The sequence below is a fragment of the Hyaena hyaena genome, unplaced genomic scaffold, assembly GCF_003009895.1.
Source record: "Hyaena hyaena isolate Hyena2069 unplaced genomic scaffold, ASM300989v1 scaffold_120, whole genome shotgun sequence".
NCBI lineage: Eukaryota > Metazoa > Chordata > Mammalia > Carnivora > Hyaenidae > Hyaena > Hyaena hyaena.
The window spans coordinates 2,395,208-2,407,883 of NW_024080752.1; the positions used below are offsets into that span (position 1 = coordinate 2,395,208).

The window sequence follows — 12,676 nt, forward strand, 5'->3', positions numbered from 1 at the left end:
CCTCACAGTAAATCTGTAAAATAGGTACTACTATTATCCTCACTTTACAGATGGGGAAATTAAAGCAGAGAGGTTAAATAACATGATGAAGATCACATGGAAATTCAGAGGAGGGGTCAGCAAAATCCAGGACTGTGACTTTGGAGAGTCCATGCTCTTAACCCCTACGCTAAACTACATCTTGAAAAAAACAAATGAAAAGTATAAACTGTGGCTATGTTCTTAATTACATATTACCATAAACATTCCCCATGATATATACGGAATATAAACACATTTTCAATATAATTGCAAAGGCTAGAAAAATGATAAAGCTTACTTACAAATTAGACACAATGGTAAGATTTCATTGTGTAAATCCGAAGCTTATTCTGATTAAAAGATTTCAACAATAACCTAAAAGGACTCCCTCCTTCTGTAACACTTACCTCTCTCTGTGGCCTCATTTTTGTCACTCTTTTCACCATTTATCTATTTCGTAGAAAAAAAAAGTTTCAACTTTAATAGAAGTAAAATTTTTCATAGAAAAATAAAGTTCAACTCTATTACATCACTGAAACTGAAAGTCTGGAAAATGAAGCACATGGAGTACTGGTATTTTATCAAAATACAGATGAACAGTAATGGCTTCACCAGGTTATGTGGCAATAGATAACAGCTAAAATAACCAGCAGCACATCAGAAACATTTACACTTTCTTGAAAATTTTCTTCAGTTAATGACTAAATATAATGTAAAAGCACACACTGATAGAGAAATTTAATATTTAGTTTAATGAGAGAGTATTTCTCATAATGAATAAAAATTCTGGCTATTCCTTTCAGAGTTCTCTACCATATAATTAAAGGAAGATGAACTAATATAGTTTTACAAATTTGTATTTTCTAACCAAGACAACATAGGACAATTCTGCCAGATACTAACTCATTTTATAAATGGAAAAACCAATGACCCACTTGAGCCTACTGATCTATATTAGCATCACTAAGATTAAAAAAGAAATGTATGTTATGTGTTTCCTAGTATTACACACTATGAAGTACACAGTATCACCTACCAAATATTCTTGCCAAAAACAAAAACTGAACCTGAATCCTATTAAGCCTCTAGGCTGAACTTTAGCCTACATGAAATATGGTAGAAGTACAAATTAAATGATACAAGGAGGAAAAAATAAGATAAATCCAGAATGTGGTTGGTTCGTTTCACAGAACTGATCCAGTCTTAAAAAGTCAAATACATGAAATTTAAAAAACATTAAAGGGGGACTCAAGCAGAGAGTATTACAGGGACTTAATTTAAGAGACATAATAACCAAAAAAGACTGTAAGCAGGCCTCATTTGGATCCTAATTCAAACAAATGAACTCTAAAATATCACTATGAGACAGTGATTAAATGTGAATATAGACTGGGTATTAGATTATGGGTATTATTATTATGTTAATCTTGTGAGGTGGAAAAATAGCATTGTCATTATTAAGAAAGTATCTCTTTCTTTGCAATGCATACTGAAATATTTAGGGGTAAAATGGTATGTTATCTGGAACTTGCTTTGAAACAATACAGCAAAAGAAAATGGGAGAGGTACAGCTACAAAATATGACAAATGTTAGTGGACGACTGAAGCTGGGTAACAGTGTTTAATTGTGTTCTTTTTTCAATATAAAAAGGCTAAACAAAAATAAAGGTAAGAAAAAAGTAGTTGGCCCTTCTGTTAGAAAGGCAACAAAATGAAGAGATTAAAAAAATAATTTCATATAGTTCTTTGAAGTACTGTATTTATCTGTATCAGCCATTTAACCTATATCTCCCTAAGGCAGTGTTACTTAGCTTACATAATGAGTTCCTAAAATCAACAAACCATTATTCATTTCTTTTTACAATGCCTAGTACAATGTCACAGGTAATTCAACAACTATTTTTAATGTTTTTAAAATGTTTTTAATGTCTATTATTACTTAATTATTATTATTTATTTTGAAAGAGATGGAGTACAAGTAGGGGAGGGGCAGAGAGAGAGAGGGATAGAGAGAATCCCAAGTAGGCTCCACACTGTCAGCATGGATGAGCCCAATGCACGGCTTAATCCCACAAATCAAGAGATTATGACCTGAGCCGAAATCAAGAGTCAGAAAATTAACCAACTGAACCACCCAAGAGCCCTCAACATATATTTCTAATGAAACCGATGATGATCCACATACAAATGAGAGCTGAAAGCTACAAAATGCTTAAGAAAACATAAAGCAGAAATCATTCCCTGAATTTCAACAGAGCTTAAGAAATTATATTTTAGGGGAGAAGATATTTGTAAATGACATATCAGATAAAGGGTTAGTATCCAAAATCTATAAAGAACTTTTCAAACTTAACATCCAAAAAACAAATAATCCAGTGAAGAAATGGGCAAAAGACATGAATAGACACTTCTCCAAAGAAGACATCCAGATGGCCAATTGACACATGAAAAAATGCTCAACATCACTCATCATCAGGGAAATACAAATCAAAACCACAGTGAGATACCATCTCATACCTGTCAGAATGGTTAACATTAACAACTCAGGCAACAACAAACGGTGAGGATGCGGAGAAAGAGGATCTCTTTTGCACTGCTGGTGGGGATGCAAACTAACGCAGCCACTCTGGAAAACAGTGTGGAGGTTTCTCAAAAAATTAAAAATAGAACTATCCTATGACCCAGTAATCGCACTACTAGGTATTCATCCAACAGATACAGATGTACTGTTTTGAAGGAGCACATGTACTCCAATGTTTACAGCAGTGCTATCGACAATAGCCAAGTATGGAAAGAGCCCAAATATCCATCGATGGACAAATGGATAAAGAAGATTTGGTATATATATACAATGGAGTATTACTCAGCAATCAAGAAGAATGAAATCTTGCCATTTGCAATTACATGGATGGAACTAATGAGTATTATGCTAAGCAAAATTAGTCAGAGAAAGACAAATATCATATGACTTCACTCATAGGAGGAATTTAAGATACTAAACAGATGAACATAAGGGAAGGGAAGCAAAAATAATATAAAACCAGGGAGGGGCACAAAACATAAGAGACTCTCAAATATAGAGAACAGAGGGTTGCTGGAGGGGTTGTAGGAGGGGAGAAGGGCTAAATGTGTAAGGGGCATTAAAGAATTTATTCCTGAAATCACTGGTGCACTATATGCTAACTTGGATGTAAATTAAACAACAAATAGTTGAAAAAATTTTTTTCCAAGAGTTAACTATAGATAATGTATGTGAAAGAGCCTGGAATAGAGTAACTTCTCAATAAATGTTGGTTGGGTCCAAAAAAAAGAAAAATTATATTTTAGGAAGAATTGTTCCTGAGAAGGTGAAGGGAAAGGGAAGGAGATAGGACAGTGGTAGCTGGTAGGTACAGAATGAGTCACTCACGGTTCTTGGCAAACAAATGATGTAGCCAGATTTCAAGTAGCTGCTGAATAAAATGAAACAGAAGAGGAAAGAGAAATGGGCAGAAAGGAAGAAAAAGCAAAGGGGAGAGTATGAGACTATAGAAATGGATAAAAGGTTAGGCATCAACTTAGTATACCAATTCCTTTTCAATGTAAGTTACATTTATTAAAAAGAAGAGACCTTAAAAATCATCTATTTCAAGATCTTCACTTGGCAGTGAGGAAACGAGTCCCCAGAATGGTTAAGCAAGACCTGACATGGGACTGGAACTCAGATGTACTGAATCACAGATCAAATGCTCTTTCTACTGCTCTAATCAAGTTTTCAGTGACTGCAAAAACTAATTAATGCACAGAACACAGTTCTGTAGAAGCTCCAAGAGAAACCTGGGATCAAATGAAGCTAGAATATTTAATTCAATTTCTAATAAAAAACATTCAATTTTACCCTTGTTGCATAAATGTACATTGTTGCAGTATTTCAACTCCCCTGGAACAAATCATCTGAAAAAAAAGGAACCAGTCTTTTGTAACATCATAGAATAAATCTGAAACACCTTTTGGGTTTTGTCTCTGGAATCCATTACATTTTCCAAGGAACTTTTATTTGATGTGCCACCATCCTCTCTTCCTGCTTCTTGCCTTTTCTGTTTCTGTAGCTGCTCCTCTTGTCTGTCCTTTTCTTCAAGTTTTTTCCGAACTTCAGCTTCTTCATATCTAGTTGAGAAAAGAAGTCAAAATGTCTTTTATTGGCATGATCATGAAATGTAAAGGAATTCCAGTTGCATAAAATTGGTACCCTACCTTGCGGTATTTTATGGCAGCATTATTTTCTCCTTTCAACTGAAATTTGATTCTGCCAGTGCTCTGTTACAAATCACAAATCATAAATTTGCCCTCTGTAGAATTATTTCAAATTGCCCAAAATTCCTGAAAAGAAACACTATGCTCTCAAGTTAAAGTTGTTTAATGTTTTTTTGTTCCCTGCACTAATTTCAACCTTTCCATATTTCACATCCGCTGCAATTTCTTTTACAAAGAATTTAAAATCCTAAAATAAACTCTGAAGACTCATTTACTTATAAAGTGGTTCAAAATATAAAAAAAATAGAGACAAAAAAAAGTGCAAAAATGGCCTTAATGCCCAAAAGATAAAAGAATAAAGAATATTACTGTTGTTAATAGTACAAATAGGGAACGACTTGGTAAATCCAAGAGAAACAGTCAATTGGTTGATTAACTGGCTAAAGGAAGAAGAGAAGAGTGATTCTAACTTTTATCAACCATCTTAACATATTCCAGCCCCAAGATTACTAATTTCTGGAAAGGATGAAGGGAATACATTAATTCAAAAAGATAATTTCTAAGTAGACTATGATGTATATTACTACAATAGTTAATTGATCCAAGTGTGAAAAACCATTAAGAAAAATAGTTCCCCTTTTATTTCATTATTCAAAGGCTAACCAAAATAAATAAAAATTTAAAAATAAGGAATTATTAATAACTAAAAATCCAAACATACTGTTTTTAATTTCTAATTACTTTATAAGTCTGGTAAGCCACTCATGCAAATATTAGAATTAGATGTGTTTTTAAACATACATAACTTTTGCAAACTATGCAGTTCAAAACTAACCGCAAGTACTTCATTCTCATAAGACCAGTGTCCAGTAGCACCCGGGGAATATGAGGAATTATATTTTTCTAAAGAATCCTGCCAGCAAGTTAGAAAAAATTGGACCTACGCTCTGATCTACTTTACCAATGCTTACCTTAACAATCTATTATTCTAAACATTTTTAGATTTTCAGTAAAAAATATGAAAGGTAACACTGGAAAATAATAAAGGTAATATGGCAAAAGATTCTGATTTTTGTGTTCCAGTTAACATAAGATTTATTGCTAGGAATTGGGACTCATATGCATGGTCAGATATAAATGGACAAGTTCTAAATATTATTTTTATCTTCTAAATATATATTCTTTTAAAGATTTTATAGTAATGTTTGTACCTGAGTTTAAGGCTTTCAGAGAGTCTTTCAGCTTCTTCAATAGCTTTTTTGATGTTTGCAAGTCCAAGAATTGAATGAAAATAGTCCTAAAATTATAAGAAAACCATTCCATAATTTTAGTACTGGCCACTGTACAGGGCACTAATGCTAAAAACATTAAAATCATGGTGTTATATAAAAGAAAGACTGGATAAAAACATTGTTATGACTAAATGAAGTATTTTTTTAAACTTTTAGCCTACATAAACATACAACTTATTTTCTAAATGTTTCAAAGTATTTCTTCATACCACTAGTACGCTAAAAAAAAAAAAGCTACTAGGTAATAATTTTATTTGGGAGACATCTTTAAGAAGTATAACCACTATTCTTACTATTTATGAGTAAGTGTCAAAAAACAAAGCTTTTAAGGAGCAAAATATATATTTCCTTTTGTAAATATGTTAGTTTTTTTTCCTCTAGTCTCAGAAGCAGTAAATTGTGTATTGACCTACACAGCATGGGATTTAATTTGTTTTACTTGTTTTATACTAAGATGTTCTGGTTCTTCCACTTTTATTTTGTAATAGTGACCCACCTCTCAACTGAAGTCAAACAGTTGATATAAAACAAGTTTCACACCTGAGGAAACACTGAGTGAAAATCAAATGGTAAAAATAACTCATTAATAATACACTCTTCCTTTTTTTTTAAAAAATTTTTAAATGTTTTATTTAAAGAGACAGCATGAACAGGGAGGGTCAGAGAGACAGGGAGACACAAAAACAGAAGCAGGCTCCAGGCTCTGAGCTAGCTGTCAGCACAGAGCCTGATGTGGGGCTCGAACCCACGAACTATGAGATCATGACCTGAGCTGGCTCAGAAGTCGGACGCTTAATTGACTGAGCCACCCAGGCACCCCAATATACTCTTCTTTAAAAAAGAAAAAAACAAAAGAAAAAAAATCCAAAAAACAACCACTAGTTAGTAAGCACATAACTTACTAACGAGCAAAATAAAGTTAAGAAAAATTGTGGTAGAGTCCCCTCCCTAAGGAATGTAAAGACAAAAACCCCTCAAGTCAACCTGACTATAAACATACGTGACATTCCTCATGATCCTGTAACATGAGACCACTTAATAAGACTGCATGTTTGTGTGTTACCATATATGGGGGCAAAGAAATAGAAAATATATAAAAAACTACATCATGTGGTGTTCAGAGCTCAGTTCTTTGGGTATGAATCCAACTGAGCCAGAGCCGGCCCGAATAAAGTTCCTTCCTAAAATGAAAAGCCTCGGTGTCATGACTCTCTGTGTGAGAATCCTGCTACAAAATCACTTCTCTAAGAAAGCACTCATTAGGTCCTGCAGTGAGAGATATTTTCAAATCAAGGTTGGTTTGACATGACAGTAGCATAGTGAGACTCAGCTAACTGATTTTTGGATCTAACTGGTGACACCCTCTCAGTGTGACTCTGCAAATAGAGCCTAGTAGCACAGTTCATCACAAATGATATAGTAAAAAACATTTATAAAAAGAAAGATCCAGGGCACCTAGGTGGCTCAGATGGTTGAGCGTCTGGCTCTTGATTTTGGCTAAGGTCATGATCCCAGGGTCGTGGGATCGAGCCCTACATGAGGCTCTGAGCTGAGAGCGTAGACTGCTTAAGATATTCTCTCTCTCTCTCTCTCTCCCTCCCCCCTGCCTTGCGCTCTCTCTCAAAAACCAAACCAAAACAACCAAAAAAACAAAATAAATAAATAAATAAAAAAGATCCAAGGGGGTGCCTGGGTGGCTTAGTCAATTAAGCGTTCCAACTCTTGATTTTGGCTCAGGTCATGATCTCATCATGAGTTGAACCCTGCGTCAGGCTCTGCTCTGACAGCATGGAGCCTGCTTGGGATTCTCTCTTTCTCTCTCTCTCTCTGCCCCCTGCTGGCTTGAACACGCACATGTGTGCTCTCTAACTAATTAACTTAAAAAAGAAAAAAGAAAAAAAGAAGACCAAGACACCAGAGATATTCATCTTTGGCTCTTTGAGAGGTAGTCACCAAGAGCTGGTGGAGTAAATCTTTTGATAATAGCTATCATATGTCAGGGCACTGGGTGGCTCATTTGGTTAAACTTCCAACTCTTGATTTCGGCTCAGGTCACCATCTCATCAATCTAGTTCATGAGTCAAGCCCTGCATCGGACTCTGCGCTGACAGTGCAGAGCTTGCTTGGGATACTCTCAGCCTGCCCCTCCCCCACTTTCTCTCTCTCAAAAATAAATAGGCAAACTTAAAAACTATAGCTATCATATGTCTATCTATCTAGCCTAAAAGCAGATCATGTTTGGTGGTACCTGGCTGGTTCAGTCGATAGAGCATGAAACTCTTCTCAAGGTCAGGGTCATGAATGTGAGCCCCATGTTGGGTGTACAGATTACTTAAATAAGTAAAAGTAGGTAATGTTTTGGTTAGGCTTATTCTTCTAAATAAAGACTAGATAAATTAAAAGGATCCTTCACTTTAATTTCAATAAAAGTTTATGGTTTTTCAATATTATATCTATTGAAAATTACAGTGGAAACTGTAATTATTTTTGTGCCACAATGTCCAGACTTTTGACGCAATATTCTCTTAACAGAAACCATAATTTAATTATTACTGTAAGGTTTCTCTCATAAAAGTAAAATAAAAGACAAAAAAACCCATGACTTGTTTATTAAGTTTTTGACATATTTTCATTAAAAAACCAGTGTAAGCCTAGCCTAATGCTGAAAAAATTGTTTGTGTATAGGCATACCCATTACAAACCTCCAGAAGACCCTCCCCTAATATTAAAAAAAAATTTTTTAATGATTTATTTATTTCTAGGAGAGAGAGAGAGAGAGACAGCGTGAGCAGGGGAGGGTCAGAGAGAGAGGGAGTCACAGACTCTGAAACAGGCTCCAGGCTCTGAGCTGGCAGTCAGCACAGAGCCCAACGCGGGGCTCGAACCCACGAACTGCGAGATCATGACCTAAGCGAAAGTCGGACACTTAACCGACTAAGCCACCCAGGTGCCCCGACCGTCCCCTAATATTAGTAAGGTTTCTTGTCAATAATTTTCTTTCTCTGTGCTCTTAAAGGAGTACAGTTAAAGTATGAATAGTTTCAAGTTTTCAAGAGTATTGACAATTGGCAAAAAAAAATAACATCCAATTCTTACACAACTAAAACTGTCTGCTTCTCAAGTTAACCCAAAGAAACCTTTCTTACTCCTGAACATAAAAAATCAAACAACTCGAGGGGCATCTGGGTGGCTCAGCTGGTTAAGCATCTGACTTCAGCTCAGGTCATGATCTCACAGTTTAGGAATTCAAGCCCCACGCTGGACTCTGTACTGACAGCTCAGAGCCTGGAGCCTGCTTCAGATTCTGTGTCTCCATCTCTCTCTGTCCCTCCCCAACCTGTGCTCGGTCTCTCTCTCAAAAATAAATAAACTTTAAAAAAATTTAAAAAATTTTAAAATGCAAACTAATTGGAGTACCTGGGTGGCTCAATCAGTTAAGCGTGGCTCAATCAGTTGAGCGTCAATCAGTTGACTCTTGATTTTGGCTAAGGTCATGATCCCAGGGTCATGGGATCGAACCCTACATGAGTCTCTGTGCTGAGAGTGTACACTACTTAAGATATTCTCTCTCTCTCCCTCTCTCCCCCAACCCCTGCCTTGTGCTCTCTCTCAAAAACCAAACCAAACCAAAATAACCCAAAAAAACGAATCTCACAATTTCCCAAACAAAAAAGTTTACCAATAATATTTAGGAATAATCATGAAGAATGCCATGCAGATTTAAAAATATAATTCTAATTTTATCTAGACTTTGCTACACTAATATTTTCAATATTATTTGCCTTCCACTCTTTTCAGATAACCCTGAAAAAAATTGTTCATAAACTGTTTTCAATGAGTAAGAAATATAATGTGTCATCTGCTAGTGACCTTGCTAAATTAATGTCTTATCTAAATCTAAAATATTTCCTCATGTGCAACAAGAGTGAGAGATACAAATTTCTGAAAAAGACTCGTGACATCAGGCCACTGCCTGATTTAAAGGGTAAAACACAGAAAATATCTAGCTAGTAAATTAAAAAAAATTTTTTTTAATTTATTTCTGAAAGACAGAGAGAGAGAGAGAGACAGTCAGAGTACAAGTGGGGGTGGGGCATAGAGACAAGGAGACACAGAATCTGAAGTAGGCTTCAGGCTCTGAGCTGTCAGCACAGAGCCAGAGGCAGGGTTTGAACTTAGGAACTGTGAGATCATGATCTGAGCCGAAGTCAGACACTCAACTGACTGAGCCACCCATGCGCCCCATGTAATTAGTAAATTTAACATTTCACATACTTGACATGCACTGGAGATGCTGGGCTAAATAAAATGAAAAAAACAGTTCTAAGGCAGAAACAGATGTGTACCCTGGACAGAGCAAATGAAAAACTGCAGTTTATGAAATAACAGCCAGGGTTACCTGAGCCTTTGCAGGGAACTTCCTAAGCTGAACAACAACTGCCACTTTCAACTACTCCCTTTGGAAATGCAACAGATACTCTGTGGAAATGGAAAAAATTTCTTATCGATTAAACTGGACTTACTCCTAACCTTCTCAAGTTAAAAAGTAGTGGCAACAAAAACACCCCCAATCTTCTCAAATGAAAAAAGTAACTACTAACTTGAAAATTACAGCAAAAAGTAAACATCAAAAACTGGCCCTACTACAACAGACAAAATGGTAGGCACCAAAACTATCAAGTTGTCCAAAACTACACCTCTTTCAAAGTATTTACTTTACTAATAAACATTTCTACACTTCTTTTTAAATCAATTCCACTTCTGGGGTGCCTGGGTGGTTCAGTCGGTTGAGTGTCTGACTTTGGCTCAGGTAATGATTTCATAGTTCATGAGTTCAAGCCCTGCGTTGGGCTCTGTGCTGACAGCTCAGAGCCTAGGGCCTGCTTCAGATTCTGTGTCTCCCTCTCGCTCTCAGCCCATGCCCTGCTCATGCTCTGTCTCTCTCTCAAAATAAACTTTAAAAAACATTTTAAAAAATAAAGCAATTCCACTTTAATAGATACCATAAAAACCATCAAAGAGCATGCAGAAACATGTTCGAATTTGGGCAGGCCACTGTACCAGCAGATAGCTATGCCCAAGATTGCCTAGTCATTAATTCTCTTTACTCATTTACACCTCTCCTCTACTCCTTCCCTCCCACCCCATAGCTTCAGCAAAGTGGAAGAAAGTTACCTGCTCAAAGGATTAGAAGGGAAAGTAATAATACAACATTGATAATAACACATACAAATGGAAGCAATCAGTATAAACTGAACTCTAACATGACTACATCACTCATATATAAAATGCTATCACATAAAAACAAGTAACTGACTAATCACTTCCTGAATGAAATAGGAAGATGTGGTATATACGTGTGTACACACACACACAGACACACACACAGACACACACACACAGACACACACACAGACACACACACAGACACACACACACACACACAGACACACACACACACACACACACACACACACACACACACTGGAGTACTATACAGCCATAAAAAGGATGGCTGTAATGTGTGACAATACGGATGGACCTAAAGGGTATTATGCTAAATAAAATAGACTGAGAAAGACAAATACATACTATTTCTCTCAAATGTGCAATCTAAAAAACCACAAATGAATAAACAAACAAAAAGGAGAATCATACCTGTAAACACAGAGAACAAAGTGATGGTTGCCAGAGGGAAGGGGGATAGGAGGATAGGGAAAATGGGTGAAGGGGAGTGGGAGGCAGGCTTCCGGTTATGAAATGGATAAGTTATGGGAATAAAAGGCAGAGCATAGGGAATGTAGTCAATGATATTGCAATAGTTTTGTATGGTGAGGGATGGCAGCTATACTTGTGGTGAGTACAGCATAACATATAGAGTTGCTGAATTACTATGTTGTACACTGAAACTAATGTGACACTGTGTGGTCAACTACACTCAAATAAAAAAGTAAAAAAAAACAACAACACACACAAAAAATAAGTGACTAAACCTCAAACCGTGAGAAACTATAGCTGCAATCACATTTTTCTTATTTTTAAAAAATGTTTATTTTTGAGAGGGAGAGAGAATGAGAGAAAAGAGAGATACAGTGTGAGTGGGGAGTGGCAGAGAGAGAGAGAGAGTCCCAGAATCTGAAGCAGGCTCCAGGTTCTGAGCTGTCAGCACAAAGCCTAACACAGGGCTCAAACTCATGAACTACAAATCATGACCTGAGCCAAAACTGGACTCTTAACCAACTGAGCCACCCAGGTGCCGCACATTTTTCTTATTTAATGCATGAGTAAACTGAATCCTTCCACTTGACTTGACGATCACTTAGTGGAACAGAAAACTGATTATGCGTCTGTATGTTGCTATAAACTTGTATTAATCCAGGCACCTATGTGGCTCAGTCAGTTAAGCATATGACTTCAGCTCAGAGTGTGATCTCATGGTCAGTTTGAGCCTCGCATATGGCTCTGTGCTAACAGTTAAGAGCCTGGGGCCTGTTTCATTCTTTGTCTCCCTAGCTCTGTGACCCTCTCCCGCTCATTCTCTCTCTCTCTCTCTCTCAAAAATAAACACTAAAAAAAAAACTTACATTAATCTAAGGCAAATTAGGTATGTGCACACAGTGTGAGTATATCCACATATATACACATATAAATTTGCAAATAAGGAAAATAAATCTTTAGTTTGCTTTTTCTACTTGCAAAGGAGTTTGAACATGATGCTGCATAATGTGATCTAAATTTCAGTATTAGTTAAAATTCTTAGAGGAAATCGATAGCTCTACTGTGCAAAAATAACAGCAAATAAAAATGCAGAGATAAAAGGTACCTGCTGTTGCTTGAAATCAGGCCTTTTTTTGATGAGATTATAAACAGTTACATATTTCATATATAGTACGTAGGCTCTTTCCTCATCACGATCTAATCTGCTTTCTTCTGCTGTCTTGAAGATCTTCAGGGCACTCTGTACATAACTTCAATTAGAGAAAAAAAATAATTAAAACAATTGACACGTTGGCAGAGGGCGGGGCAAGTCATGTTTAGGGTCTACTGAGTATCTTGATAACATGAACTTTATAATTTAGATTGCACTACTTCATAACTGGTACAAAATTAGATATATGTCTGGATGCAAC

The 12,676-nt window shown here is 36.2% G+C and overlaps 1 protein-coding gene across 2 annotated transcripts in view; it reads right to left on the reverse strand.

Annotated features, from left to right (window-relative positions):
- Nucleotides 1–12,676, reverse strand: part of USP8 (ubiquitin specific peptidase 8) — a 75,766-nt gene that overhangs the window by 38,027 nt on the left and 25,063 nt on the right. For both annotated transcript variants that reach the window (XM_039237088.1, XM_039237087.1), the window contains exons 3-6: nt 12,370–12,514; nt 5,466–5,551; nt 4,008–4,167; nt 429–471 (exon numbers count right to left, since the gene is read on the reverse strand). In XM_039237088.1, coding sequence (XP_039093019.1) covers nt 429–471; nt 4,008–4,167; nt 5,466–5,551; nt 12,370–12,514 — 434 coding nt within the window. The remainder of the gene's footprint in view (nt 1–428; nt 472–4,007; nt 4,168–5,465; nt 5,552–12,369; nt 12,515–12,676) is intronic.